The sequence below is a fragment of the Miniopterus natalensis genome, chromosome 19 (assembly GCF_054644295.1).
Source record: "Miniopterus natalensis isolate mMinNat1 chromosome 19, mMinNat1.hap1, whole genome shotgun sequence".
Lineage (NCBI taxonomy): Eukaryota > Metazoa > Chordata > Mammalia > Chiroptera > Miniopteridae > Miniopterus > Miniopterus natalensis.
The window spans coordinates 13,387,671-13,414,732 of NC_142099.1; the positions used below are offsets into that span (position 1 = coordinate 13,387,671).

General features: G+C 52.1%; 4 protein-coding genes across 6 annotated transcripts; 2 read left to right on the forward strand and 2 right to left on the reverse strand.

The window, feature by feature from the left end:
• Nucleotides 1-369: 369 nt before the first annotated feature.
• PYGO2 (pygopus family PHD finger 2) lies at nt 370-4,363 on the reverse strand. Its single transcript, XM_016221336.2, has 3 exons — nt 4,103-4,363; nt 3,618-3,667; nt 370-3,084 (listed from the first exon to the last, which is right to left on the reverse strand). Exons 1-3 carry the CDS (start codon nt 4,203-4,205, stop codon nt 2,020-2,022), a joined length of 1,218 nt encoding a protein of 405 aa, XP_016076822.2. The 5' UTR covers nt 4,206-4,363; the 3' UTR covers nt 370-2,019.
• Nucleotides 4,364-4,866: 503 nt separating this feature from the next.
• Nucleotides 4,867-15,192, reverse strand: SHC1 (SHC adaptor protein 1). Of its 3 annotated transcripts, XM_016221613.2 has the most exons (13): nt 15,104-15,192; nt 11,220-11,387; nt 10,608-10,678; nt 10,017-10,080; nt 9,758-9,877; nt 9,437-9,490; nt 9,198-9,249; nt 8,909-9,035; nt 7,890-8,088; nt 7,733-7,802; nt 7,518-7,652; nt 7,115-7,353; nt 4,867-6,494 (listed from the first exon to the last, which is right to left on the reverse strand). In XM_016221613.2, the coding sequence occupies exons 2-13, from the start codon at nt 11,382-11,384 to the stop codon at nt 6,366-6,368; spliced, it is 1,425 nt and encodes a 474-aa protein (XP_016077099.1). In that variant the 5' UTR covers nt 11,385-11,387; nt 15,104-15,192; the 3' UTR covers nt 4,867-6,365. The 3 variants fall into 3 exon arrangements, with proteins under 3 accessions (XP_016077099.1, XP_016077097.1, XP_016077098.1); XM_016221611.2 differs by lacking the exon at nt 15,104-15,192 and having other exon boundaries at nt 11,220-12,073; XM_016221612.2 differs by lacking the exon at nt 15,104-15,192 and having other exon boundaries at nt 7,518-7,649; nt 11,220-11,798.
• Nucleotides 15,193-15,550: 358 nt separating this feature from the next.
• Nucleotides 15,551-18,875, forward strand: CKS1B (CDC28 protein kinase regulatory subunit 1B). Its single transcript, XM_016221345.2, has 3 exons — nt 15,551-15,659; nt 17,654-17,781; nt 18,360-18,875. Exons 1-3 carry the CDS (start codon nt 15,601-15,603, stop codon nt 18,410-18,412), a joined length of 240 nt encoding a protein of 79 aa, XP_016076831.1. The 5' UTR covers nt 15,551-15,600; the 3' UTR covers nt 18,413-18,875.
• A 2,444-nt stretch (nt 18,876-21,319) lies between these two features.
• FLAD1 (flavin adenine dinucleotide synthetase 1) lies at nt 21,320-27,027 on the forward strand. The gene is made up of 8 exons (XM_016221342.2): nt 21,320-21,334; nt 21,717-21,941; nt 23,370-24,114; nt 24,803-24,950; nt 25,423-25,521; nt 25,599-25,788; nt 26,529-26,602; nt 26,703-27,027. Exons 2-8 carry the CDS (start codon nt 21,861-21,863, stop codon nt 26,836-26,838), a joined length of 1,473 nt encoding a protein of 490 aa, XP_016076828.2. The 5' UTR covers nt 21,320-21,334; nt 21,717-21,860; the 3' UTR covers nt 26,839-27,027.
• Nucleotides 27,028-27,062: the final 35 nt, after the last annotated feature.

Sequence of the window (27,062 nt, forward strand, 5' to 3'; positions counted from 1 at the left end):
CCCCTTCTCCCACCCTCGATGCCACACTTGACTCCTAACCCAAACAACTGGGGGGTTGAAGGGTGGGCGCTAAACGCAGAGCACTAGTCACTTATTTCTCCGAGGCCTAGGAGCCGAAGCTCCGAAACTCCCGCTTGGCTCCAGGCCCGGCCAAGGAATGTGCTCAGAAAAGAAATTTTCTCATAGCAGGGATACACGGGTAGGGTGGGGCACACAGGACTCCCTCTGCTCGGGCTCAGCAGCTTGAACGGGGTCTGCCATTCCCACTAACTGGGGCCCTCAGGGCATACAGCCCCCCAAGCACCCTCACCAGACGTGATGACAGTTCATTCCGACTTTTGCGCACATAAACAGTAAGGAGTCCTAGTCTGGATTTTCAAGCCATTTTATTAATCCAACCGTACAAAAGACTTGTCCCCCCATCACATCTCTGCCACCCCTTTCTTCCAAAACACTGGAGTGAAGGGGGGACTAAGCAGACATTCCCCCAGGAGCCACTTTACAAAATGCTGAGATGGGGGAAGGCGGCACAAAAATAGCAACAGATAAAAGATGGACAAACAGAACCACAAACACAAGGCAAAGTTGAGCAGTGTGGGGCTGCTCTCTGCTGTTTTAGAGAGGACACTCAAAGAGGGGCCCAGAGGCCACCCCTTCTTTCGCAGCATCAAAAGCTGCTGGTTCTACCTGGGCAGGCCCATGAGTTCTGCAGTACACCTGTCTTCTCTGCACATGCCCGGGTCCAGGCAACCACTAACTCCTCTCAGGCCTGCCTTCCCCACCCCATTGAGTAATATGTGCATGAGCTGTAAGAAAGAGCAGCTATGAGGGGCTCCTGATCAGTCCCGTCTCTGGCAGGCAGTGCTTTAAAAATAAAAAACAAAGCCCAGCACAAAACTCTGGCTGAGAGGAATGACAACAGCCAGAACGCCAGGCCTAAAACGATATAACAAATAGGAGAGAGAAGAAACACCCAGGATCTGAACTGCATTTCAGTACCTCAGCAATGAGGGTCCTGCTGCCTCCCCACCCACAGGCTGGCTCAGGGATCCTTTTATCAGAAGAAATGAGGTATAAGGGCTCTGTGCCCTTTCAAGCTTTCCTTCCATCAAGCCAGGGAGGCGGGGGAATACGGGCACCAGAAGTTGAAGACCTACGCTGAGAACGTGCAGCAGATGGGCAGGGTTCTGGTACAACATAGAGTCCAGGCTTCCAGGACTGTCCAAACTTCAAATATTCTGGTCAGACCACATATCCCAATTTTTGGCAAAAAAAATATGATCATTAGGAAAAAAGCACAAGAGGCTGAGAAAGGACCAATGACTTTGGTATGAGGGAGATATGTCCCGACAGCAGCTCTTACCTACTGTCTTGAAGCCTCAAATCACCAAGAAACTGCCATGGCCAAGAACTGTTTCTTCAAGCTATTTGGTTCTTTGAGAGGGAAGAATTGAACAGGTTTTGGAAGAGGCAAGGGGAGAGTAGGAAAAGAGGGAAATCCATTTTTGTTCCCTACAGCTGTCTCCCAGAGCCCATAGAAAGGCTGTATTGCAGGAATGGGAACAGACCTAACTCCTCTGGTCAGAAACCTTTTAACACTTGACTCCAAAAACTAAGGCTGCAGCTGTGGGGCTAGATAGGCGTTAGGCACAGGTGTTTGGGGGCATCCATCATCTACAGAGGGGACACCCCTGCCTTCCAGATCTTCCTCCAGCCTCTTTTCTCTTGCAGCGCTACCCCTAGGCCTCCAGAAACAACCACCAAAAAATGGCTCTGCTTGGCAGGGCTTTGGTTTCCTGGATCTCTGCAGATCTCAGCGTGAAAGTTTCCAGAATTGTGAGCGATCCAGGCTCTCCTGCCTGCCCACTTCAGTTCCTCTTCTGCCCCCAGGAGCCACTGCATTTCTGCTCTGGAGGATGGAAAGCCAGTGGAGACAAGGACCAAGAGCCAGACACAGAAACAATCATCCTGGAAGACCAGGGAGGAACGTATGCACTTTCCTGGGTCACCTCGCCAGTATCAGCCATCATTGGCAGCCACCAGCTGCCCCATGCCCTCGCGGATGTAGACAGACTGGATCTCCTTGGTCTTGAGGCAGAGATCGCAGGCCCAGACTGCAGAGGCCTCAGTGGTCAGCAGCCCATAGGCACTCTCAGTCATGCCTGTGCACTCTCGGTGGAACCATTTTTGGCAGGAGGCCTCACACAGAATGGCATCCTGGTCGTCGTTCACCTCACTCCGACAGGCACCACAAGGATACACCAGGCCTGGAGGAGGCTGGGGCCCTGAGCCCCCACCTGCCTTGCCAGGGGGTGCCAGGCTGTTGGCATCTGGAGTGCCCCCACCCCGCCCACTGCTGTTTGGAGGGAAACTGGGCTGGCTCCCATTAACAGCAGCAGCCGGGGAGCCTGAGTGGGGCTCCTGGGGAAAAGCAGTGGGAGCAGGTGGATTCAAGGGCTTCCCTCCATCCTCACCACCAGGGCCAGGAAAGCCAGGGTCTGGACCAGGGAAGGGACTTGTGTTGGGGGGCAGACTGGGGAGCCCCTGACCAGGTCTCTGAAGAGGAGAAGGGCCAAAAGGTGCCCCTGGCTGCGCAAAGCGTTGGGGGAGAGGAGGGCCCAGCTCCCCTCTGGAAGGCTGTCCCATGGTGGGTGAAATCATGGGGCCAAACCCCCCAACTGGGCCTGGCATCATCTGCCCACCAGGAGGGCTAAAGTTCTGACCCAGAGGCTGGTTGAAGGGTTGGCTGGAAAAGTTCATGTTGCCTGGCGGTGGGTAGCCAGGGCCCTGGGGGGGCATGTTGAAAGCAGGACCCATAGGGTTGGGAGGGAAAGGAGGGTGCTGTCGACGAAGAGGCTGGGGACCCCCTCCACCTCCAGTGCCGTAGCCTGGGGGTACTTGGCCTGCCATGCCCCCCTGCACACGGAAGCCTCCAAAGGGGACAGGACTGCCAAGGAATGGAGGGGCTGCACCCCCCACCTTAGTGGCTCCGAAGTCATCTTCAAAAGGGTTGGATGCAACCAGGTGATCCACCATAGGAGTCGGGGGTGGCGCAAACTCCGTTAGATGTGAGTATGCAGGGCCCTAGTGGGGGAACAGATGAGAAAAAGAGGGTCATAGAGAGAAGTGTAGCCCTAAACCAGGAGAACACCAGAAACACACTACACATTTTGGAGGCAGGTTCCAGCCAGCAGCTCAGATCTAAAAGCAGGATGGACCTTAGAATGTAACAGAGAAACAAGATACAACATAGTGCATTGTGTTTTAAAAACAGGCAGAACTATGCTGGAATCCCAGCTCTGACACTGAATAAGCTCAAGACCCTAGAGCAAGTATTTAACTTTTTTAAGCCTCAGATTCTTCATCTGTAAAACAGACAACTGCCCACCTCCCAAAACTGTTAAGAGCACTGTAGCACAATCCCTGGCACTTAGCAAAAGTAAGTGGTAGGTGTTATCATGAGGGAACCACGAAGTTGAAGGAAAGGACCAGAAAGAGCAAGAGAGAGAACTTTCTCTTCTCCCTGTCCCTGACCAAGACACAGACATTGGAGTGACAGAGGGCAGACTCCAGGGAGAGGCTGCTAGGAATTCTCCGGCCCACCAACCACCATTCACCTGCGTATTGGACTTCCTTCGCTTCTTTTCTGGGCTCTTCATTTGCAAACCTGGAAGAGCAGCAAAAGGCGAACACAAACAAGTTTCTCTGAGGCTCCCCAACCTCCTTTCTCCCAGCCACGCTTGGAGGAGCTCTTCTAACTTCAAGAAACGCTTGCTTATTTACTTAACAAGGAAATACTAACAAAGATGTAATAAGGAAAGTAAATTGTATTACTACACTCTCAGCTGCCTCATCCTTTAAATGAGACATCCTATCTCTTGATACCCACAGATTCCCAAGTGGGTCCTGAATTCCACGTGCCTTCAAACCCGAGGGTCCTCAATCTATGACACTTTCCCCTAACCCCTGGAGGGCTTCACCCACCCACCTTCTTCATGCCCCTCGGCCTAAGGACCCCCGCCTCCTCCCACCCGCCCAGCCTCCCTTCGAGGTCCCCAAGTCCTCGGCTTCTCCAGCCCCCAGCCCTCTTCGGCGCTCTCACCCGCCTTGCCCTGCTTCCTCCCGGTGCTGGGCGGCGCAGGGGGCGGTGCGGGACCGCCACCTCCCTCCAGCTTGTCCGGTGGGGGCGGCGCCGAGGCGGCCATGGAGTGGGGGACCCAGGTCAGCGGCGGCGGGAGACGGACGCGCCGTCGGGTCGCACCATCGCCCAGAAAGGGTGTCGGGGGCAGCACAGGCCCCCGCGCTGTGGCCACCCCGAGGGCGGCGAGGGGCAGGCGCCGAGCCGGAGCGCCAACTGCGCGTTCTTCCCAGCCTCACTGCCCGCCCGCGGCCGCAGCCACCGGAACCGGAACTCGGCTCGGCCGCCTCCACTGAGCCGGCTGGGGGAGGCGGGGACTGGGCTGGACCCGCCCAGAGCTCCGCGAGCGGGGCGGGCCGTACCACTGCACCACCCGAGGCGGGGGCGGGGCGTGTACCGCGGGGCGGCGGCGCGGGCCCGCTTCCCGGGCAACCGGGAGCCGATCGCCGCCCCCCCCAGCCAGGTCGGACAGTACCCGAAGGGCCGCAGCGCAAGGGGGCACGCCCGGGAAGCCTGGCCGCTCGGGGCCGCGGTCCCCATTGCAAATTCGAACCTCGCCCCCGGACGGTGGTCCCGAAGGTGCCGCCCTGCCGCACCCTCCCGCGCACCCCAGTGCTCGCGGGCGGCTGCCAGCTCGAGCGAGGCCACGCGGGTCCTGCCGCCCCCACTCTCCGCCACGGAGAGCCCACGGCGAACAATAGGTAGCGACAGTGATTGAGAGACCGAGGTAGAAGAAATATGGACTTTAATGAAGATTCTTTCCCTTTGGTATAAGTGAGACCGGTGAAAACATCCAAACAACAAAAAGGCGAGGGTTCAGTCAACTCTCCCTTAGGGACAGGGCAGGGAGGTTTCTACGTCGTGGTGGCCTCCCAGACTCACTGCGAGTAGGCCTATAGAAGATATTCAGTAACCGCAGGTTTTAAATCCCCCCACCCAACCGACCCGTGAAACACGCTCATTCAGCCAAACTTCCCCCTGCCAGCCTCACGGTGAGAGGCCCAAGTGTTTCTCATCCTAGCTTGCAATCGATTTCTGACTTAGGTCTCTCCTAGAAAAGATAATGCTACCGACCCCCACTGCCTCACAGGCTGGGGTAAGGAAAATGCCAATAGTTGTAAAAGGGCTTTGAAGGGTCAAAGAGGTGATATATAAATGTAATCGATTACCATCATTTTGTGCTCAAGAATAAGCCATAGGAAACAAATTAGGAAAGGAAATCTACAGCCCTAAAATATATGCAAAAAAATAAATGCAGTTCCAAATCTACAGATGGTACTTGGGGATTGTCTGCTGCTTTTGAGTCTCAATGCCCATTCCTGCCTCCACAAAATCCATCTAAGAGAGCTAACAGTTGAGGAGGCCCAAATTCAGTCATCCCCCACTCCCCTGGCACAGGGAGGCAGCATGGAGGATACAGGAGGAAGGGCTACACTTTGGCTGTAGAATATAACGTGCATGCAACATAGAAGGGGTGGGGTGAACAACATGTATATACAAACCCCTGGGGTCAGGGGCCTCGGCCAGGAGGCACTGAGCAAAGAAGGGGTCCATCTCCCCCCTGGCCGGGAGGGGGGCTCTGAGGCAATCCATAAAGATGGCATATGCCCAGGGAGAGGAAACAGCTGCCACTCCTGCTTCTGTTCTCCCAACCTAAACTGGAGGGGTGCTGAGCAAGGAGAGGACAGAGTCCCAGAAGCCAAGGTGTCAGTACCCCTATCCTTGACCTCAGGGGCCCGGGAACTCTTTGCATAAAATATCTTCAGAATTAGATGGTCAAAGGCACAAAGTTTAAACACTGGGAAGGGAGGCTGTTGAGACGGGCTGGAGTACCCTGAGCCCAGGGATAGACCATAGGTGTGATTTGTTCCTCGTTCCCTGGGAGGGTGACTGCCTGTCACCACAGGACATCTTCCATTACGAGGCACACTGCCCAGGCCTTGAGCACCCACCTTCTTGAGGAAGGGGATATCAGGTTGGCACAGGAAAGGCCCTGGGAAGGGGGCCACTCTAGGTTAATACTTTGGTGAGGTTTGGGGAGAAGTAGGATTCTACCCCAGGCTCCTGACTCAAACCCTCTCGCTGAGCTGGATGCTGAACCCAGTGTCCATGCTACCCACAGCTCCTACACAAAGCCAAGCCCACAGAACACTCCAAAGTGAGGTCCTGAGAGTCAGGGAATAGTTGAAGGGTTGAAGAGAGTCTTCTGGAAAGCACCTGGGACGGATCACAATTTCCGCTCCACAGGTTGTTGTAGACACAGTTCACTGCCCGCAGAGATGATGGGCAAGTGGTTGTCCATGTGGTAGCTGATGAGGTGACTGACACTCTCAAACCGGTGATCCTTTGTCCGAACCTGGGAGCGGGAAGGAAGAGGGTTGATTCAGGTGAAGTCAAATAAGACCTCAGCCCCCAAGCCTGAGGAAGCTGCGATATTCAAGAAAGCTGAGGAAGAAGAAAAAGATGGCAGCGGTGGGAGGGCTGTCCATCCTGACCACTGAGGCTTCTCTAGAGAAAGAAGCTAGAGATAGCCATGGGAATGGGAAGGCTGTGAACTGGGAAAAGGCTGATGCGACATCAGAAATTGGAAGGGATATCTACTCCTCCCTGACCTGGAGGAAAGAGCCCCTGGCTCCACTTGTAAGAGGAGACTTGGGGTGTCTAGCCTGTAACCATCTGACACTGAGCACACCTCTCCAGGATGATTATCTCATTTACCAAAAAAAAGGGGGCTGAGGTAAGATAAGCACCTTCTAGCTCTCCTGGGCATAAAGCTTTTGAATTTGAGGACTGGCCAAGACTGAAGGGAACACAGCTCAGGCTCAGGAATGTCAGAAGGGAAGGAACAGGCAATGCCAGGCATCTTCAGAGCAGGGAGGCCCATATAGAGGTACCCAGCTGGGAAAATCCAAGAAATAAGGGAAGGAACAGGGCTGCACAGGAGGGCACCCCCACCCATACCCCTGCCACACTCACCACACCCTCAGGGTCCACCAGTAGTAGGTGCTTGGGCTGCCCACTCTGCAAGCCAGTGAGCACGTACTGGCCAGGTGTGGTCGTGCTTTCCCGCACCAGGAAATCCCCGTTGAGCTGCAGCAGGGCCTCAGCCTCCCGCCGGCTCAGCTTTCCGTGGAACCAGGGCTCCCCTCGGAGCTGCTCAGCCATGGCCACTGATTGGGGAGGTGGAGGTACCCGAAGGGCATCTTCAAAGGGCTCTGGGGGTGCAGAGAGAGGACTAGGAGAGGCAGCTGGCACAATACATGCCCAGGACCCAGAACCTCTGGGAGGGGAGGCCAGGAAGGAAAGAGCTGATAGGCCAGGGAAGAAGAGGGACCAAGTAAGAAGACAAGAGATGCAGAATGGAAAGAGAAGCACTCACTCATGTCAAAGAGGTCTCGGGGTGCACTGCCATTAACAGCAAGATTGGGGGGCCCGGCCCCGCCCCCTGCTTGCCGGGCCTTGTCCAGGTTCTGGATGTTCACATAGGAGGGGTCATCAAAGAGCTCTCTGCCTGCTGAGGAAAGGGAGGCTTTCACTGACCCCAGGCCTGCCTCCTACACCCCCAGGTTCTGTCCCTCTCAGCCCCCTCCATACCTGGGCAGGGTGGAGGAGGTGGCATCTGCTTGTGGACTTCTGGGTCTCCCCCAACAGGCTGCCCCACAGGCTGAAGGAATAAAAATAAAGTGAGACCAGAGGCCCTAACCAGCCAATCCTATCCCCGGCCCAGTCCACCTCTATACAATCAACTTACCAGCGTAGCTCCCAGGTGGCTGGAGGTCTGGGCACTGGGCAGAGTGGGTCGAGCAGGCCCTGGGGGGGCTCCTTCCCGAAGCCTCATGTCCACCACCCCCCCAAGAGGGGGCTCCTTCCCCGGGAAGTCATTATAGTATTGATGGTCAGGTGCCTCTTCCTCCTCCTCATCCCAGGCTGAGCCATCAAAGCCGGCCATCCTGAGGGGAGGAACAGGAGGGAGTGAGGAATGTGGGTGGGAGGATGGGGGGGGGGGACAGAACAATGGCCACGTATTAGGATTTCCTTTGGGGTAGGAAACCCTGCCCGAGGTGGTGTTTTACTTGATCACTTCATCATCCCCACACCTCTATAAGAGAGGTACTATTTCCTTTCCCGGTTTTATGGAGGAGCAGAATGAGGGTCAGAGGTGCAAAGACTGGCCCAAGGTCTCCCAACGAAAGGTGGTTCACCTAAGATGTAAATTCAGGTTTGGCTTTAAAGTTCATGCCCTTGACCATTACACTGTCTCCTAAAAATAAAGGGGAAACACTAAGCAGCAGGGAGGGGTGCTTCAGAATATCTTAACCTCTTCTAAATACTCAATACCTACTGGCCTGAGGAACGGTAAGGAGCTCAGGGAAGAGCCACCCTCCCTCACTCAAACTTTCAATGGCTTCTAGAGGAAGGAAAATCAAGAACTAAGGATGGAGAAATGGGCAAAAAAGAGGGACAGGCCAGACACGAGGCAGCTGGAAATAAAAAGCCCATCTAGCCAGGGACAGGCTGCAACATGAGGTCCTGGACTATAGCTCCACCACAGAGAAATGAGGGAAGAGCTGGCCTGCAGCAGGCAGGACCTCGAAAGATTTTGCCAATAGCCACAGGAAACGTAAGAATAGCAGGAAGTGGGAAGCGGGGGCACACAGGTTATTTCCTTCCCTGAACCATTCTGAGCTCAAGTGTGGGAACAGACATACTTTCCCAATTCTGGTCTGGGGCCCAAGAGCTGGCTGCCCCACATCCTCCTCACCCACTCACCTGTCATGGGGGGTGACCAGCTTCGGCGGGTTCCTGAGGTACTGTTTGAATCGTAACTCGAAGGCCTGGCCAATGGTGCTGATGACATCCTGAGCAAGCCCTTCGGGACACTCCAGGATATGGCAGGCTGGGGGCACAGCAGAGGCTGTCAGTGAACTCTGAGGCAGGGAGGAGGTGCAGACAAGAGCCCTCGTCCTCAGCAAGAGCTCCTCCTGCTTAGCTCCTCCTGGTCCTGCTCACCTGCCTCATGGACAGCCAGCCCCACCCAGCGCTCCCTACCATGCCTTACCTCTCTGATTCACCGGGTCTTTGGCAACATAGGCAACATACTCAGCTGTGTCCTGGAGTGGACAGAGCCAAAAGAGGCCAGTTAGCTAAATCTGATAGCCCTACTTCACTCCTGACCCCTAAATACTAGTCCAATTCAGATATCGCCTCCATCTAGCATGCCCATTTCTCTGGCCAGTATCTTCCCAATCCCTGTCCCTTACTCTTCTCCCACCAGCTTTGCTCTGCTCCCCTACTCACCGGGTCCCCGCCAGAAGCAAACGAGATTGACTGCATGTGGTGATTGGCGATGATCTGAGGGTTAGGGCAGGGGATGGAGAAGAAAGGGGATGATGTCTGTCAGGCAGCCTCAGGGCTTACCTGAGCACCCCCCACCCCAGCCCAGAACCTTGAAGACTCAGTCCCATCCTTTTGGCTTCTTACCCCATGTCCTCCTAATAACCTCCTTTCCTACTGTCCTGCTGCTCCCAAGCCTTCTCTCCTAGTTTCTCACCCACATGGCCAGGTGCCCACTTAGCCCTCCCATGAGTGTTTCTGGTCCCCTTGCCCGGCCCCACCAACCTGTTTGCAGTCTGCGGCCATGAGGTTGAGGCTGCTGGTGGAGACGGTGAGAGTGATTGGCATTCCAGCAAATTTCAGGTTACTCCTCCCCAGAATGGAACTGAGTGGGCGGCTACAGGGCTACGGAAGTGCCCAAGTGTCTCAGAAGGTGGGGTTCCCAACACCCAGAACCCCCACACTCCTGCCTTTTGGCCTTCTCCCTTTGCCCTGCCCCTCCACATCTCCCAGCAGCATCCCTAACCCCATTGACCCCAGGTACCTTTCTCCTTCTTGTAGCCCCCTTAGCACCTGGCACAGCCTCACACACCAGACTGATGGCCTCCCTGGGGAAAGAGGGGTACTCAGACCCAGAGCCTGCTTCTCACTCTGCTGGGGCTGCCACAGGGCTGGGGGAGGGGAAGGCCAGGCCAGACTCCAGGGGCACTCCAGGCTCTTTGTCATGTAGGATTGAATTAAGGGCCTTTAATATTTGATGACACTGAGAGGCCGCTTCCTGGCTGATTGGGTTAGGACCTCAATAGACTGGCCCCACCCCCTTCCAGCTACCAAATGTCCCATTCCCTTCCCAAAGGCAGCAGCAACCTTTCATCTACCCCCATTTTCTACTCAAGCTCCAGCTGCCAGCTGCCTCTGCCACCTCCTCCAACAACTCCCAAGGCTGGATGAGTAAGAAGGATCCAGGCCAGAGTTGCCTCTTTTCATTCAGACTTAGACTCACTCCTCTAACTTTCTCTCAATCCCCTTTACCATCCAAAGATAAGCCATCACCAACCCCATCACCAAGTGACCCACTCCCCTCCTCCCCTCACTAGCCTCAGGATTCCCAGATTCTGCCCCCCTCCCCACTAACCTGGTGACCTGAGTCCGGGTGTTAAAGTCTAGGGCACGCATTGACTGCAGGACCTCCACACAGCCCATGTACTGAGGAGAGGAATGGGAGGATTATGAGTCAGCAGCCTCCCCCCAACCCCTTCCCAAAGGGTCCTAGGACTTTTCTCTCCATGGTCCGAATAAGTTCTGCCACAGCCCACAACATGCAAGACAACAGGGAATGAGTAAAGAAGGAAAGGGCAAGCTGGGAGAACCTCATACATCTGGGAAGAGAATCAGGAGAGGAACGACAGGCATTGGGTGGGATGAAGTGACATCTCTAGAAAAGGGGAGGAGACTGGAGGGAACAATTAAGAGTCACTCATTCCGACACTTACTAAGGGCCTCCCATGGGCTGGGCATGGTGCTAGGCATGGCAGGGTGGGGGTGGGGCAGGGGAGTCACAAGAAGGAAAGGGGGCCCAGGCAGAGATAGAAGGGGCTGCAGAATCAGAGAAGGAACGAGACAGGTTTAGGAAAAGGGACACGGAAACCAAGGGAGCTGCCGGGGAAGAGCAGGGAAAAAGAGACTCCAGCAAAGCTAGAGTGAGCAGAGGAACTGGAGGGGTCTGGGAGGGAGGATATTCACTCACCCGAACCAAGTAGGAAACCCCGGGTCCCATGACTTTGTCGTTAGGATGCAGCCAGCCCCTCGTGGGCTTATTGACAAAGCTCCCGTGGCGGGTCCACTCCTCGCCCCCCAGCTGGCCCCCTTCCACCCGAGTCCTGCGCCCGCCGCCTCCACTCAGCTTGTTCATGTCCTGGAGGAGGGGCAGGGGGCCTGAGTCTGGCATGGCTGCCTCTATGATCCCCTCCCCATCCTCGGCCAACCTGCCTGGCTCCCCCTTTGGCCCCAGGCGCCCCCCAGCTGGGTTGGCCAGCTTCAGGTTGCTCATCCGGGGGAAGAAGGAGCACAGGGTAGTGGGACTATCGCCAGGCAGAGGTGGCAGGATGGGCCCCAGGGAAGAGGCTGATGGGGAAGGCAGCTCCTCCGGTGGGGTGGACCCTGAAGCCCCCTCCTCCAGCGATGACAGAGACTCATTCCGTAGTGGGTTGTACTTGGGCTTGGGAGGCAGGAGATCCATGGCTGGAGTGAGGGAGGCTGCTGCCCAGCCTGGCCCCCCTGCCAGTCAGGGCAAGGGGGCCAGGCAGGGGGCATCCCCAGGCCCTTAGCCTGATTGGCCCTTTATGGCCCAGGGATCTCAAGGGTCCTGGGAAGGAAGAGGAACAAGTGGCTCCAATTCCTCTGACTCCCCCAGCGCAGACCCAGACCGTTTCAGCACCATCCCCGCCCAGCGTGGAGCCTCTTCTCGGGCTGAGAGAAGAGCAGGCTGGATCTAGAGCTGCCTGGCTCCTCCCCAAGGGCGGGAAGCTAAGGGGAGAGACCAATCCCGAAGACAGTGCTGACTCACAGGCACTGAGGGGCTGAGCCCCCACCACTGGCCCAACCTAGAACTCCTGGAGAGGCAGAGCTATCCTGGCCCATCCCTACCCTACCCCCACCCCCATACAAACAGCTAGTATCTGGGGAGTAAAGTGGGGGTGGGAGGAAAGGATGGAGGAGTGAGAAGGAAAGGAGGAGGATAAGAGGAGGTCTGACTCAATCCAAACCGGACAAGGGCAGGCCAAAGGGAGCAGGAAGCTGAGGGAGGGTAGTGAGGGAATGAGGGAGGAAACAGAGGCAGCTGGGGGTGGAAAAGGGAGGGGATCCCTGAGCTCAGCATTTTCCTTCCTGTTCAGGTGAACACTCAAATTTCCCCCATCTTCCAGCCTTGGCCACCCCTCCCCACCACTATCAAGCCGAGGGGTGATAGCCCTAGGGAGCCTGGGCCATTAGCATCCTCAGCTACAACAGCTGTGGGTAGGAGCTAAAGAAATGGGGGAAGGAGCACTGGTTGGATGGCCCAGTTGGTTGGAGCAACGGACCATACACGGAAAGGTTGCAGGTTCGATTCCCAGTCAGGGCACATACCTAGGTTTTGAGTTCGATCCCTGGTGCATACAGGAGGCAACTGGTCAATGTTTCTCTCTCTAAAATCACTTAAGAAGAAATGGGGACGGAAGCCCTGGCTGGGTAGCTCAGTTGGTTAGAACATCTTCCCAATACACCAAGGTTTTGGGAAAATATAAGAAACAACCCATGACTGCATAAATAAGTCAAACAACAAACCAATGTTTCTCTTTCTCTCTCCTTCCCTCCCTTTCTCCTTTCCTCTCTCTAAAATCACTAAATTAAAAAAAAAAAAAAAAAAAAAAATGGAGAAAGGAAGAAAGTGGTCCCAGTAGGTACAGAGAGGGGCCAAGAGGAAGGGCACAGCTGGTGAGATAAGGAAGAGGAGCTAGAGCAGAGGGCAGGCTGGTGGCACCTACCATGCCAAGGAATAGTAGCTCACAGATAAGCACTGTTCTGCCCCCTTTTCCACAGGCCTAGTTAGCAAAGCCAGCTGTGAAGGGTAGAAGAGAGGGGCGGAGGCAGGGCACTGACACTAAGGTGAGCTCCTCCTCCTTTTGCAGTGGTGACTGGTGAGGGCCCATGTGTCCACCACGGGACACAGTTCCTCTCATACCAGGGTCAAAGTCTGGCTGGAGGAGGTGGGAAAGTGAAACAGAGACCACGAAGGGACAGAGGGGGCAGAAGACAAATCTGTGCTAAGTACAGGAGAAAGGGGTGCCAAGAGGAGATGGGCTGAGGCTGGACGCAGGGAACCATCCCAAACCCATTCCTTCCACCCACAGTTTCCTGCCACAGCTCTGCTTGAGGGGGCCATAGAGGAATTTGGAAAGTGACCAAAAAGGAAGTAGTAAGATATATATACCCCCTAAGCTCACCTCTGAATTACCTACCCTTAAATTACTTGAGAAGATAAAAAGATGCAAATAATCATATGATTGTAGCGATTAACAATAACAGCACTTAAAACATGTTAGATACTATGCTAAGCTCTTTCACCCCCTCCTAGTCCTCATCAGAGGAGAGCTTTGTCATTTCATTCACCACTCCTGAGAAGGAATTCTATCAGTTTATTTCCTAAGGCTCAGCACTCAGCTATAGAGAGCATGAGAAAAGGATTCTGCTTGCTATAACCTCACACCCCTGACACGAGCAAACACACACCAGGATGTCTTCACCTTTCAGAGATGGGCGTTCTGTAGGAGCTTGCAGCATTCAGAGGCAGGGGATGACCAAGAGGTGTGGGCATTTGGAAGCAAAGAAAGAGGAAATAGGGCTCATTCTACATAGAAAGAAAGGAGATTGTAAAAGGAGATTGTCTACTGGGAGTCCGGGTGATTGGGTGTGGGGGAGAAGCTGCATGTGCCTTCTCAGACGTAGCAGGAAATGTGGAAAGCCTCAGGAATGTTTCCAGAAAGGAAGGCTGGGCAAGCAGGACCAGAAGGAATGCCCAGACAAGAACTGGTTAGGGGGAGGGTAAGAGCCAGAGAAGTGGTGGAGGCTGAGCAGCCCCTAAAACAAAAAAATCAACCACCAAAAAGGTCACTGTCCCCTACACCCACCTAAGACGCCGTTTTCTGATGGTAGAAAACTTTTGTTCCTGTCACACGTCAAATAAATGGCCTACCCAACCAGATCCCTTGGTACAGGTATGAAACATTACAACTGTTTCTGGGAAGGGAAACTCAGGGAGTGGGGCCAGAAATCTATGAGCAAGTCTGTCTCCCACCTTCGTGCCAAACCCCAAGCCCAGCCCCCTTCGGGCAGCCACGCTTGGAAGGGGGTAAAGGAGAGGAAAAGGGCTGTCTCTTAATCTCTCACTCCTCAGACCCAGAGATGGGAACTTTGACTTCCCACTGGCAGAGCACTTCGGCAAAGCTCAGGAAAACTGAGCCCAAGCGCAAAGGAGAAGAAGAAAAGGGAAATGTGAGCAGATGTAGTTCTGGGGTTGCAGACAAAGCTTCTGAGGTGAAGACCTGGGTTCCACAAGGATTAAATCTCCTGAGGGACAGTAGTCCCCTAAGGCCCGTGTTTTGGAGAGTTCTAGGAGGCCAGGCTCCTGGGCAATCCGACGACGTGGATTAAGGAAGAGGCGGGACTTCTGGAGGGGCGGAGCCCCTAGAAAGGCGTGGCCTCACGAATTGGAATACAGTAGTTCTCCGAGGGGCAGAGTTTTGCCCTTTTGGGAGCTAGGGTTTTTGGTGCGCAGCAGTTAGCAGAGAATCGTCGCGCTGAGGCGGAGTTTCGGGGAATTGGAAGGACTAACGTGGAGTTTCTTGTAGCAGGGCTTGGAAGCATGTCTAGGGGTGGCACTGCCAGGAAAGCTGGGCGTCAGGGTGGGGTCGGGGACAATAAGTAGAACACAAGTCAGGGCTCAGGCAGCCCCCTGAGGCTGGGAGGTGGGACTTCCGGGGAGGGGGTCTCAGGGGGCGGGACTTATAAATGAAGACCGGAAGTAGGGTCCCGGGAGAGGGGTTCCGGGGTGGAGGAGTGGGTCACCTAAGGAGAAAAAAAGTCCCAACTCACCAGTGCCTCATGGAGTCTCCGCACCGCACCGCGGGCTGATTTGGTTGTGGATCACGCCACTTCCTCCTTAGGTCGCCGCTCCAACTTTCTCCCTGGGCAGGCCTCCCAGGAGAAACTTTATTGCACTCACTTCCGGCCCCGCTAACCCCTGACCCTCTACCCCACCGTCCCTCCTTCACCCGTCCCACTTTCCTGAATCAGCCAATGGCACTGCGAGAACGTGCACAGAAGCAGGGCTAACCAATAAGAGACCTATTTTTGACCTAAGCTTGTTCTTGAGAAACGTAAGAAGTGTGCTCCAATAAGGACTCGACGAGAAGCAAATATAAGCCAATAGGAGGCTCGAAGGTGGGGTTGTCCCGCCTTAAACCGAAGGGACCAATAGGAAGTGCAGGCGGTGTGTTTGAAAGTGAGGCCAAAGAGGGTGGGAGCGCGTGCTGCTGGGAGTTGTTTGGAGGTTGGCGGCGCGGCACTGACGGTCCTGAGGCAGAGCAATCATGTCGCACAAACAGATTTACTATTCGGACAAATACGACGACGAGGAGTTCGAGTACCGGTTAGTGCCGGCGTGGGGGCCATAACGAGGGGGTGAGCTTTGACAAGTGAGGGCACGAGGAGTTAGTAACGAGGACTGAAGAGACAGGATCGGCGCATGCGCAGCAGATTAACGGGACAAGGGGTGATAGTGGAGAGCATAAAGCGCATGCGCGAAGCGTGGAGCCGATTGTAAAAGTAACAAAAGTGGTATGGAATTTGGAGTTAGCCCTCTTGGGGGAGGCGTAGGTGGGCGCGGGTAGAGTGTTAGCCTGCTGACTGCTCTCACCGCTTGGGGTTCCTGGATCATTCTAAACTTAATTGAGCAAGTTGAACTTGCCTTATTAAGACTGCTTGTGTCACGGCAACACCATAGAATCACGGAGCTACTAGGAAAAGGTGGCAAAGGCAGAGCTGGAATTTTCCTCGCGTCTTCAATGCAAGGGGTGTTAGAGCACCTGAGTGTCGCTGATTAATTAATGAGAAAGGGGCGTGGTTGTCCGGCTTGTTTTAGGAGGGGGCTTCAAGGAAGTGGAATGTAATAAAATTGGCCAGGAACATTGAGAAAAGACTTAACATGGACCCAGTCTATACTCTTCAAATATTTGAAGGGGATTTATTTAGGAAACAATTATGGAGTGCTTATAGGTTTTTCTAAAGTAAGCATGGCCTCTGCTTTCAACAAACCTTAAAAACCTGCGGAAATACTGACAGACTTCAGAAAGGTGATAATTGGTATGATAGAGGGATGTACTGTAATGGGAGCACATAGCACTTGCCAAGGATGGCGAAGAAAGGAATCCCTACAGAGTCTGCATGTGATAAATCCTAAATTCATTAGGGAAGACAAGGGGTTCTACAAATGTTGGCATTCCACTAACTGTATTAAGGGTAATACTTAAAACAACTTCCTAGTTTGTGTCTTGTCTTCTCAATTGAAGACCATAAAATGGAAACTTGCTTGTGTTTCTTCTCCAGCCTAGTACAGGGCTCTGGACCCTCTGGAGAGCTCCGGGTATGCTGACAAATACATTAATCATCTTTATGCCAGGTCTGTTGAAAAAGACCCCAGGCTATGCTTGGACCCAATTAACTTTCTTTTCCTCTACATCTGAACTGAGCTAATAACTAAAACTGCTTATAACACATTGCAGGCTAGGGAGAAGTCACTAGTTTCATCCTCTGGAAGATATGTCTTGGCAGTGGTATTTAGATTTAAGAAAGGCTTTTGTTTTTTTGGGGTGGTTGGGGTTTTGTTTATTGTCTAATTAGAATTGAAGCCAGTCTTTGTGCCAGGGGCTTGTTAGAATGTAAGCTATTTTCAGACATTTAGACTAGAATTATATGATCTCTTAAGAAAAAAATCTCTTACTAGTACATTTTCATTTAGCATGATAAAGCCTGTCTGGGTTAGCCCAATTCAAATCAGAGTAATAATTTCTTGGCCATGAAAAGAAATTGGTAGGAAAGCATGGAGTTTCCCAAAAGAAGTCTTGTGGCACATCCCTTCAGAGTTCGGAAAATGAAATTGAGAATAGATTTTAAAGGCTAAGACACTGGCATTATTTCATCTTTTGTGCTGGTTCTTTCACATAGCACTACATAGTAGGCCTTCTCCACAAAAATAACTTCTCTCCCTTACCAATCCTGTTCAAAACCACCTTTAATTATTATTTATACCATGTGTGCTGTGGGGCCCCCATTATATTGTTTTAGGATAATCAACTAGACGACTAAGCTCCAGGAAGGCAGAGGCAATGTAGCAACAGTGCCTGGAATTTAGGTGCTCATTCACTTGAGTTATTTATTAATTTGTACTTTTTAATATACTTTTCGAGGATTTATATAAGTTGGCCTTTATTTCTAGCTGCCTGTATCCCACAGTAAGATATAAACTCCCATCAGAAACTGGTTTCTCTTTTCTTCTGTCTCTTGGCTTCGTATGCAGGCACTTGCCTAACAGACTGTAACCCAGTACTGACCCAAATTCCCTACCTTCCCGTGTTTCTTTTACAGGCATGTCATGTTGCCCAAGGACATAGCCAAGCTGGTCCCTAAAACCCATTTGATGTCTGAATCTGAATGGAGGAATCTTGGTGTTCAGCAGAGTCAAGGATGGGTCCATTATATGATCCATGAACCAGGTCAGTGCATTCACTGAAAGAACCATGTAGGGCTGCTGCTTCACTGAGGGAATGATAGATCACATAACCCAAAGACATAAGGGGAAGGTGGGGGTGGTTTATTGGTTTCTTACCCCACCAGTCATCTAGAAAGACTGGAGTGACCAAAAATAAGAGTAAAGTATATGGGAAGTTCAGAGACAACCTATCACTGAAAATCCTCCTTTTATAGGCCACATATATCCTGGGAGAGATTATGGTCCCTACTTCATTGTCCATCAGAAAGAGAATTCTTGGATATGTTCCCAATAAGCCACAGAAAGTATATTTCCTGATAAGACACCAGACACCGAGCTGTCAGGCAAAACTAATAAAGGACACCCTGGGGCTTTACAAACAGCAAAAGAACTGATATTAACAATTCTATACTTTGCAAACAGGCCACATTTATGGGTCTGCTTCTAAGGCCATATGCTTAAATCTTAATTTAGTTATTTAAGATCTTAGTGGGTGATAGCTGGGAAATGGGAGTGGGATACCCTATAGATTGTGCATAGAATGGTGTGAATTTGTCTCTTAGATTTCACTCATTCTTTCAGAACCTCACATCTTGCTGTTCCGGAGGCCACTGCCGAAGAAGCCAAAGATATGAAGCTGGCAAGCCACTTTTCAGCCCCTAGCTTTACACAGCTGTCCTCATTTGCTAACATCTTTCTGACGACATTATGTTGCCTTCTTATTTCTCACTTTGCTATTTAAAGTATGTTTAAAATACACTGTTTGAAATGTGCTGGTGACTGCTTTGCTTCTTGAGCAGAGCCAACAGCGGCACTACCCAGCCAGAGGAGTGCTCTTTGAGCTGCAGCCTCTGCTGAGTGTGACTCCAGAAACCATGGTGAGCTCTGTATCCAACAGAACACACTTGGCAGATGGAGGGAGCATCTGAGAGTAAGACCATGGCTGTTACAGGGAATCGTGTAAACTTGCTGTTTTGGTTTTTTCTTGCCAGGTGTATGTATGGTGATTTACATTTCAATGTATTGGAAACTTTCCATTTTATTCAAGAACTCTGTTTCATGTTAAAAGCCTTGATTAAAGAGGAAGTTTTTTTATAATCTCATTGTCTACTTGTAAAGGTTTTTCTCCCTCTCAGGGTGAGCATCACTTTCAATATCATGGTTCTAATTATATGCCCTTCAGTTGGATAATGAAGCTCAGCTCTTTGCTGATAACGAGGTTTATTTCAACATTCGGGTAACTGGTTTTTAATCTGATCTTAAAAGCAGACTTGCTGTCAAACATTTACTGAAATATATTTTGATCTACTGGCCAAAGGTAGAGGTTACATAGGGATAACATCATCTCATCAAAACAAGTGAACTGTTGCCCTAGCCAGTTTGCTTAGTGGTTAGAGCATCAGCCCTCGGACTGAAGGGGTCTCGGGTTCGATTCCAGTCAAGGGCACATACCTCTGTTGCAGGCTCAATCCCCAAACGGTCAGGCCACGTGGGGGAGGCAACCAATCGATGTGTCTCTCTCCCTTCCACTCTCTGAAAAACAGTGGGAAAAATATCCTTGCGTGAGGAGTAAAAACACAAACCAAAAAACAAGTGAATTGTTTCCCACAGTCAGGGATGCCTTTAATATAATCCCAATATTTAAAGGGCACATGAGGCTATCAGCCAGAGGCTGCTAGTGTGCTCCACTTCCTGCCAGGCCTAAGGCTGGGGCACACCTATGTCCTGTTCAATGTGTACAGTGGTTGGGAGTTGTTTTCAGTAATTCTCACTTTGGCTGAGAATTGAAATTCCCTGGATAGCTTTAAAAGTACTGATTTGTAAATCATTCCTAGCGGTGTTGACTTAATTGGCCTGGAGTGTGGCCTGGATGTGGGGATTTCAAGCATTCATATGCAAGTAGTTATAGCACTAACTTGAGAAAACAGATGTAGACTGTAGCTGTTGAAAATATTTCACCAAATTACAGCCAACCCTCTACGTTTAAAAATAATAGTAGTACTAAGTAAGGGAGATTAATCTACCACTTTTCCCTGTCTTCCATTCATTTATTCCAAGTGTCCCTGGACCAGAAGCATCAACATCACCTGGAAACACAAAAATGTACATTCGTGGGCTCCACCCTAGACTTGAATCAGAAACTCAGGGTTGGGCCCAGCAACTTTAACAAGCTCTCCAGGTGATCCTGGTGCATGCTTAAGCTTGATAAACCACTGATAAAGGATTGGACCAGAGCCTGTGGTTGGGGTTTTTTGGGGGGATGGGGTCTCCTCCAAAATATCACCATTATTACTAATAAAGATAATAGAGCACATGGCTTATGTCATTAGGCAAGTAGAACTTTATTATTTTAGAGCTGAGTTTCTTTTAATTGGAAAAACACATCTTATTGCTTGAGAAAGAGTGGTCTAGAAGCCTGGCTCTACCATTCACTTTGTTTTGTGGCTGTGTGGCATCCCTTCACCTTTCTGAGCCTGTTGCCCATCTATAAAACAGGCATCATATCTATCTTAAAGGAGAGTCAAATGGAGCCAGCCAGGTATGGTTCAGCAGTCCTCCAAATGATGAATGAATTTTAAACCTTTACTACAGAAAACGAAGTCCACAGACGAGTAGCATCATCATGACTTGAGAACGGGTTAAATACAGCTCTCAGGCCCCACCCAAGGTTCCCAGACGATTAGTATGAACATGAAAGTTTGAGGAGCACTTTTAAACCAAAGGCAATTGAAATGAGAGCAAAAGGAGGAGTACAAAACAGACACAGCACTCCCTAGTCGCTGCACTCGCTTGTACACGCGAGAGCCATAGCTGGGAGAGGTGATGTTTAAGCTAAGCACCATCTGGAGCAAGGTGGGGCAAAGCTCTGTCTTGTCGATGAGGTTTAAGAAATTAGCTTTATATCAGAGACAAATGAAAGTTCTACACACTAAAAGCTCACCTCTGGGATCTTCTACTTCACAGGCAACGCTGACAATTATTCTTGGTGTTCCTTCAGTTTGCACCTGCTACAATATAAAATCCCTTCTCACACCAGTGGCAGCCCCTGACCCCTTAGCCTAATGAAAACAGCCGCGCACACAAGAATCTGAATACGGAACGAAGGTTAGAGTCAAGCCTCCATTTATTTCCAGCAGCAGAAAGGAGCACCTCAAAATCCTTGGAGCACCTCCAAACACCGTTCCTTTCACGCCCCAGCGCTCCCGCCACCCCACCCCCTGAACCCGAGCCTGGCCTCCACATTTCCGGGCGGGAGGTGTCCACGTGATTGTCGCTAATAACAACCCAACTTGCTCCCGCCCTCTAGCTAAAGCTCTCGAGCGACAGTCGATTTCACCAATGGGCCCGTGGAGGTAGTCTGAGCGACAGCCAAAGTGACCAATTAATTTGAGGTAAGTGTGGGTCTAAGGTGGGACTGCGAGTACGGAAGCCGCCCTGGGACAGGAGGAAAGGAGAGAGGGAAAGACCTGGTGAAGGGGCCAGAAGCAGGTGAGAACCTGGAAGAACTCAGTAGTCGGAAAAGTGGTGGGAAGAGATGAGATTCCGGGCTAGAAAGGGTGCGGAAGCCTTCAGAAGAAGGCGGCTCAGTTCTAATCCGGGTGGAGGGAGGGAACGCATTTAAAGGGGCCAAGCCGCAGGAGCAGGTAGACATTTAAAGGGACAGGTGCCCCAAATTGGAGAGACATTTAAAGGTGTAGTTGCCCAAGATAGAGCAGACCCGAGGAGCCGAGCTCGGCAGACACAAGACCTTTAAAGTAGCAGCTGGAGCTGGTCATTTTAAGACCAGAGCCAAGCTTAGAAGTCATTGAAAGAGGCATGGACTGGGGTTTGAGAACATGTTTATTAAAGAGGCAGGGATAAAGGAGTCAGTTGTCAAGGGCCTGGTGAGGAAGACCATGCCCTCCTGCTCTCCCCCATTTTCCTTTCTGGCTCCTCCAGGTTCCCTCGACCCCGGACCCCCTCTTCCCAGGCTATGGCCCCCAGTGCCCTTTAGATCTGGCGGGACTCCCGTGCTTGCGACCCCTATTTGGGGGTCTGGGTGGCTACTGGAGGGCCCTGCAGAGGGGCAGAGAAGGCAGGACCATGGCATCTAGGGCCTCTGAACCTCCCCCAGGGCGCAGCGTGACGGCGGGCATCATCATTGTTGGAGATGAGGTCCTCAAGGTGTGTCTGGGACCGAAGAGGGGGGAGGGTGGGGCGTTCTCCTGTCCTTAAGTGTCTGCTCCACATTGTGTTGAGGGAGGGTAAACCAGGGTGGGGGTTCCCTTGCTGCCGTAGGATCCTGGAGTGAGTCCAGTGTGGTGGAGGAAAAGTGACCCTCATTCTTTCAATTACTCTGTTGAAAAACTTATAGCAAAGTCCCTACAATTTGCCAGGCAGTATGGTGTGGGGATGAGGGGCTTTACAGAAGTGACAAGGAGTCATCCTGTAAAGGAGGTACAGGTACATGTATTATTTAAGAGTTAAATCCAACCTAATTGGGAGATGATCCAAGGCACTCAGCAGAGTGGATAAGTGAGATAGAAGGAAAGTACTAGAAGGGAGAAATCCCTTCTGACTAATCAGAGAAGTCATGGTAGGCATCAGGTTTGTAACAGTAATAGTGATCCCTGTTTTTTTAGTGCTTATTAGGACCTGACAGTGGGCTTATTACATCACATAGGTGATTTTACTAATCCTCACAACAACCCCATGACATTAGTACTTCTATTATAAATCTTAATAAATATATTATGGGACTAAGGCTCAGAAAGGTTGAGAAACTTGCCCAAGGTAACACAGCTAGGAAGTGGTAGATGGACTTTCAACCTGATTCTCTCTTACTCCAGAGCAACCATCTAACCACTAAACTGTGGAACAATAGCAGAGATGGGGCTGGAAAAGAAGATTGTATACACACCATAGACAGATAGCCTCAAATATTCTGCAAAAGAATTTGAACTTTATTCTGTATGTGGTTGGAAACAACAAGTGGCTTTTGAGCCCAACAGTGATGCAATCACAGTAACACATTAGGAAGGGTATTCAGGAGGCACCAGGCAGAGTGCTGTGGCTGGAGGCTGGGAGCCTGGCCAAGGGGCTGTTGCAACTATCCAGGTGAAAGGTGCCAAGGACCTGCTTGGTGGCAGTAGGGACAGAGAGAGGAGAGCAGATGGGGATACATTTCAGAAATGGAGTTGACAGCATGAAGGGCATGACTGGCTGTGGACAGTGTCTGGGGATGCCATTGACAGCCAGGAATAGGATGAAGATGCCCAATAAGCACTTGGAGCCAGGGGACTGAAACTGTCCGGATTGGTGAGGAAGCAGAAAAGTTGTCCACATGGAATTAATAATAGACTTCATAAGCATAGATGAGGTCAAGTCACAGTGCAGAGAAGGAGGCCCAAGGTATATCGTATCATCCCTGACTCCTTTCATGTGGATCTTCTCACTCTTGTGCTCAGTCCAGAATTCTTGGCAGCCAGAGGTGGTATCCCCCAGAGAGCAGAGTGCCCCATCACTAGGCAGATGCAACTTTCATCCCTGCACCCTTTGCCCTTCATCCCACAGCACTGACACTCTCATCTTCCCCCATCTCCAATCTTCCAGGGACACACTCAGGACACCAACACCTACTTCCTGTGCCGGACACTGCGCTCCCTGGGGGTCCAGGTGTGCCGAGTCTCTGTTGTACCTGATGAGGTAGCCACCATTGCTGCTGAGGTCACCTCTTTTTCCAGCCGCTTCACTCATGTCCTCACGGCAGGGGGCATTGGTCCCACTCATGATGATGTGACCTTCGAGGCAGTAGCACAGGCCTTTGGTGATGAGCTCAAGCCACACCCTGAGCTGGAAGCAGCCATCAAAGCCCTAGGAAAGGAGGGCTGGGAGAAGCTGTCTCTGGTGCCCTCCTCTGCCCGCCTGCATTATGGCACAGATCCTCACACTGGCCGCCCCTTCAGATTCCCACTGGTCTCGGTCCGCAACGTCTACCTCTTCCCAGGCATTCCAGAGCTGCTGCAGCGTGTGCTAGAGGGGCTGAAGGGACTGTTTCAAAACACAGCTGTTCAGTTCCACTTGCGGGAGCTGTATGTGGCAGCTGACGAGGCCTCTATTGCCCCCATCCTGGCTGAGGCCCAGGCCCACTTTGGACGCAGGCTTGGCCTGGGTTCCTACCCTGACTGGGGCAGCAACTACTATCAGGTGAAGCTGACGTTGGACTCAGAGGAAGAAGGGCCCCTGGAGGAATGCCTGGCCTATCTGACTGCCCATCTGCCTCAGGGATCGCTGGTCCCCTACATACCCAACGCTGTGGAGCAGGCCAGTGAGGCTGTATACAAACTTGCCAAGTCAGGTAGGGGCCTCCTCGGGGAAGGGCAGATGTATGGAACCACAGGCGCCACCCTAGGTCTCGGGAATGCAGGGGCTATTGGAGGCTTCCCAGAAATCCAGGAGAAGGTAGAGGATAGCTACAGTTGATTCATTCATTCTTCCAGTAGATAATGATTGAGTACCTACATTCACCAGCACTGTGCTGGGTATTGGGGAGGTAGCTCAACAGGACAGAAGTACACCCTACTTTATGACCAGTAGTTTAATAGGAAAGGTAGATGTTAAACAGGTAGTTATGCATGAGATGTCAGTGATGAGGGGGACTCTACAGCAAGGAGATCAGTCTTGGTCTGGGGTCAGGGAAGGCTTTTCTGGGCAAATGCTATAAGCTGCATGATAAGGAGGATTTGGCCGGACCAGGAGGGGGCAAGAGCACACAGTATGAAAGAGGGCATGAAAGGAAGCAGCAGGAGATTAAGGCGAATGGAAAGAAACCAGGATTCTGGAGGGTGGACACTGAGATGAGGTGTGGCTGAATGGCAGGCAGGGAGCAGACTCCGCAGGCCTAGTAGGCAGCATGACGGAATCTGGACTTCAGCCTAGAAACGCTGGGGAAATATTAAAGTTTTAAGGAAGGGCATCATGGCTCCAACTGCCCTTTGATGGCCATATGTGTCTGTCTCATCGCCTCTTCCCTACCTGTCTGGCAGGGTCTTCTCTAGGAAAAAAGGTGGCAAACGCCCTGCAGACCATTGAGACTGCCCTGGCTCGGTACAGCCTCACCCAGCTCTGTGTAGGCTTCAACGGGGGCAAGGACTGCACTGCCCTCCTGCACCTCTTCCATGCAGCTGTGCAGAGGTGAGCCTATCCCCTGGAGGCAAGACCCCAGAGATACCAAGATACCTGATCGGCCCCATTTTCTAGTTCCCCATCCTAGGAAGCAGAAAGAAAAAGAGGTATCTGGATGGAGTTTGGGAGGGAGGTAGCCATAGTGACCGCTCGATTCCCGTTTCCCCACCCTATTTATCGAGCATCTGACATGCCTGGTCCTGGGTGTGGATGTGCAAGCCACCATGCCTGACCACGGGTGGTCCTGGTCCTGTTGAGGAGGTGAGATTTATCTACCTGAAACAGGGATGTGTGCTCCAGATATGAGAGGTGAGAGATCAAGTGGGCTTTCCAGAGAAAGTAGGTTCTGATGGATGGGAAATACATGGAACGGGGAGGAGGGGAGGGTGTGCTTCCCAGGGGCCAAGGAGAAAAGCACAAGTTCTCTGGAGAGCATTTCCCTGCCAGTGCTGGCAAGCCTGTGGTTTCTCTCCCACCCTAGGAAATGCCCTGATACTCAAAAACCCCTCCAGATCCTATATATCCACAGCATCTCTCCTTTCCCTGAGCTGGAGAAGTTTCTACAGGACACCATCAAGAGGTACTAGGGGCCTGGAGGTTTGGGCTCCAAGAGGGGCTTGGAGGAGCCCATTCCTCACCCCCAGCCCTCTTCCTCAGGTATAATTTGCGAGTGCTGGAGGCTGAGGGAGACATGAAGCAGGCCCTGAGCCAGCTGCAGGCACGGCACCCCCAGCTGGAGGCTGCCCTGATGGGCACCCGCCGCACAGACCCCTACTCCCGCAGCCTCTGTCCCTTCAGCCCCACGGACCCAGGCTGGCCCTCCTTCATGCGCATCAACCCCCTGCTGGTAATGCAGAGAAGGACTTACAGCCTTCAGTCTCATGTCCTCTATCAGTCATTGCACCCTGGCTAACTGAGGTAGGGACATTGGAGCCTGGGGCTTGGATGAAGGGGCCCCATCATCCAAGGAAGGCTGAGCTATTTGTTCATTCAGCCTTTTGACCAATAATTTATTGAGCACCAAGTCAGTGGCAGACATTGTGCCTTTTGCTGTGGACAGAACAATGACTTAGACATGTGCTGTCCAGTACGGTAGCCATTAGCCATTTATTTACGTTCTAATCATAATTAAAATAAAATACAAATGACTGAAAAATACTGCACTGTATATTAAAAGGATGAATTTCAATGGCATGAATTATCTCAATTTAAAAAAATTAATTTGAAATTGATTTCCTCGGTTGCGCTAGCCACATCTCAAGTGCCCCCAGCATTAGCACAGCAGAAGAACATTTTCACCATTGTAGAAAGTTCTACTGGACAGCTCCAGCTGACACTGAGATAGCCCCTTCCTGCCCTGGTGGAACTGACATGCCAGTGGAGGGTGGATTGGGAGTAGAGAGGGCACAGGATGAAGGCTTCTCTTATTGCTTGGCCTACGCAGAGCGAGATGTACTAGCGAATCAGATAGCAGGCCCTCAAAGGCCAGGGGAGCAAAAGAACCCTGAATGGGCCTCTTCCCAGGCAGCAAAGGGTAGAGTGGGAGAAGGCAGTATTTGTGACTCTTCTCCAACTCTGACCTCCCAGGACTGGACCTACAGAGACATATGGGACTTCCTGCGTCAGCTGTTTGTCCCATACTGTATCCTGTATGACCGAGGGTAAGCGTGTCGGAAGAGAACGGGTGTGGGGAAACGTGTGGGTGCTGAGATAGGGAGAGCCACCTCACCGCACACTCACCCTCTGTTCTCCTGGCTCCAGCTACACGTCCCTGGGGAGCCGGGAGAACACGGTGCAGAACCCAGCCCTGAAGTACCTGGGCCCAGGAGGACAGCCCACCTACCGTCCAGCCTACCTACTTGAGAATGAAGACGAAGAGCGCAACTCCCGCATGTGACTCCTACTTCTGTCCACTCCAAGAGGAAGAGAAGGAGGCTGTCCTGGGGTGTAACCTCTCAATAAACTGTGCCTCTCCTCTCATGTGCCTGTTGTGTTGGCTGTGTCTCCCTGAGCCCAAGGGGATGGGAAAAGCAGCGTGGGCCAGGTCCTGCCAGCTCTGAGCTGGCAGTGCTCACTCCGAGGGGCTGGAAAGGTTCTCATTGGTGATTCTGACTGAGCGCC

Coding starts and splice junctions, on each gene's coding strand:
- FLAD1 (XM_016221342.2), top strand. CDS start 21,861: ATGGCATCTAGGGCCTCTGAACCTCCCCCAGGGCGCAGCGTGACGGCG. Junction 25,522..25,598: donor CTACAGGACACCATCAAGAG/GTACTAGGGGCC, acceptor CCTCTTCCTCAG/GTATAATTTGCGAGTGCTGG. Junction 26,603..26,702: donor TGTATCCTGTATGACCGAGG/GTAAGCGTGTCG, acceptor TCCTGGCTCCAG/CTACACGTCCCTGGGGAGCC.
- CKS1B (XM_016221345.2), top strand. CDS start 15,601: ATGTCGCACAAACAGATTTACTATTCGGACAAATACGACGACGAGGAG. Junction 15,660..17,653: donor GACGAGGAGTTCGAGTACCG/GTTAGTGCCGGC, acceptor TTTCTTTTACAG/GCATGTCATGTTGCCCAAGG. Junction 17,782..18,359: donor TTATATGATCCATGAACCAG/GTCAGTGCATTC, acceptor TCATTCTTTCAG/AACCTCACATCTTGCTGTTC.
- PYGO2 (XM_016221336.2), bottom strand. CDS start 4,205: ATGGCCGCCTCGGCGCCGCCCCCACCGGACAAGCTGGAGGGAGGTGGC. Junction 3,668..4,102: donor GAGGAAGCAGGGCAAGGCGG/GTGAGAGCGCCG, acceptor CTGCTCTTCCAG/GTTTGCAAATGAAGAGCCCA. Junction 3,085..3,617: donor GAAGGAAGTCCAATACGCAG/GTGAATGGTGGT, acceptor TTCCCCCACTAG/GGCCCTGCATACTCACATCT.
- SHC1 (XM_016221611.2), bottom strand. CDS start 11,711: ATGGATCTCCTGCCTCCCAAGCCCAAGTACAACCCACTACGGAATGAG. Junction 7,803..7,889: donor GCCACCTGGGAGCTACGCTG/GTAAGTTGATTG, acceptor TTATTCCTTCAG/CCTGTGGGGCAGCCTGTTGG. Junction 6,495..7,114: donor TGGTGGACCCTGAGGGTGTG/GTGAGTGTGGCA, acceptor TCCCGCTCCCAG/GTTCGGACAAAGGATCACCG.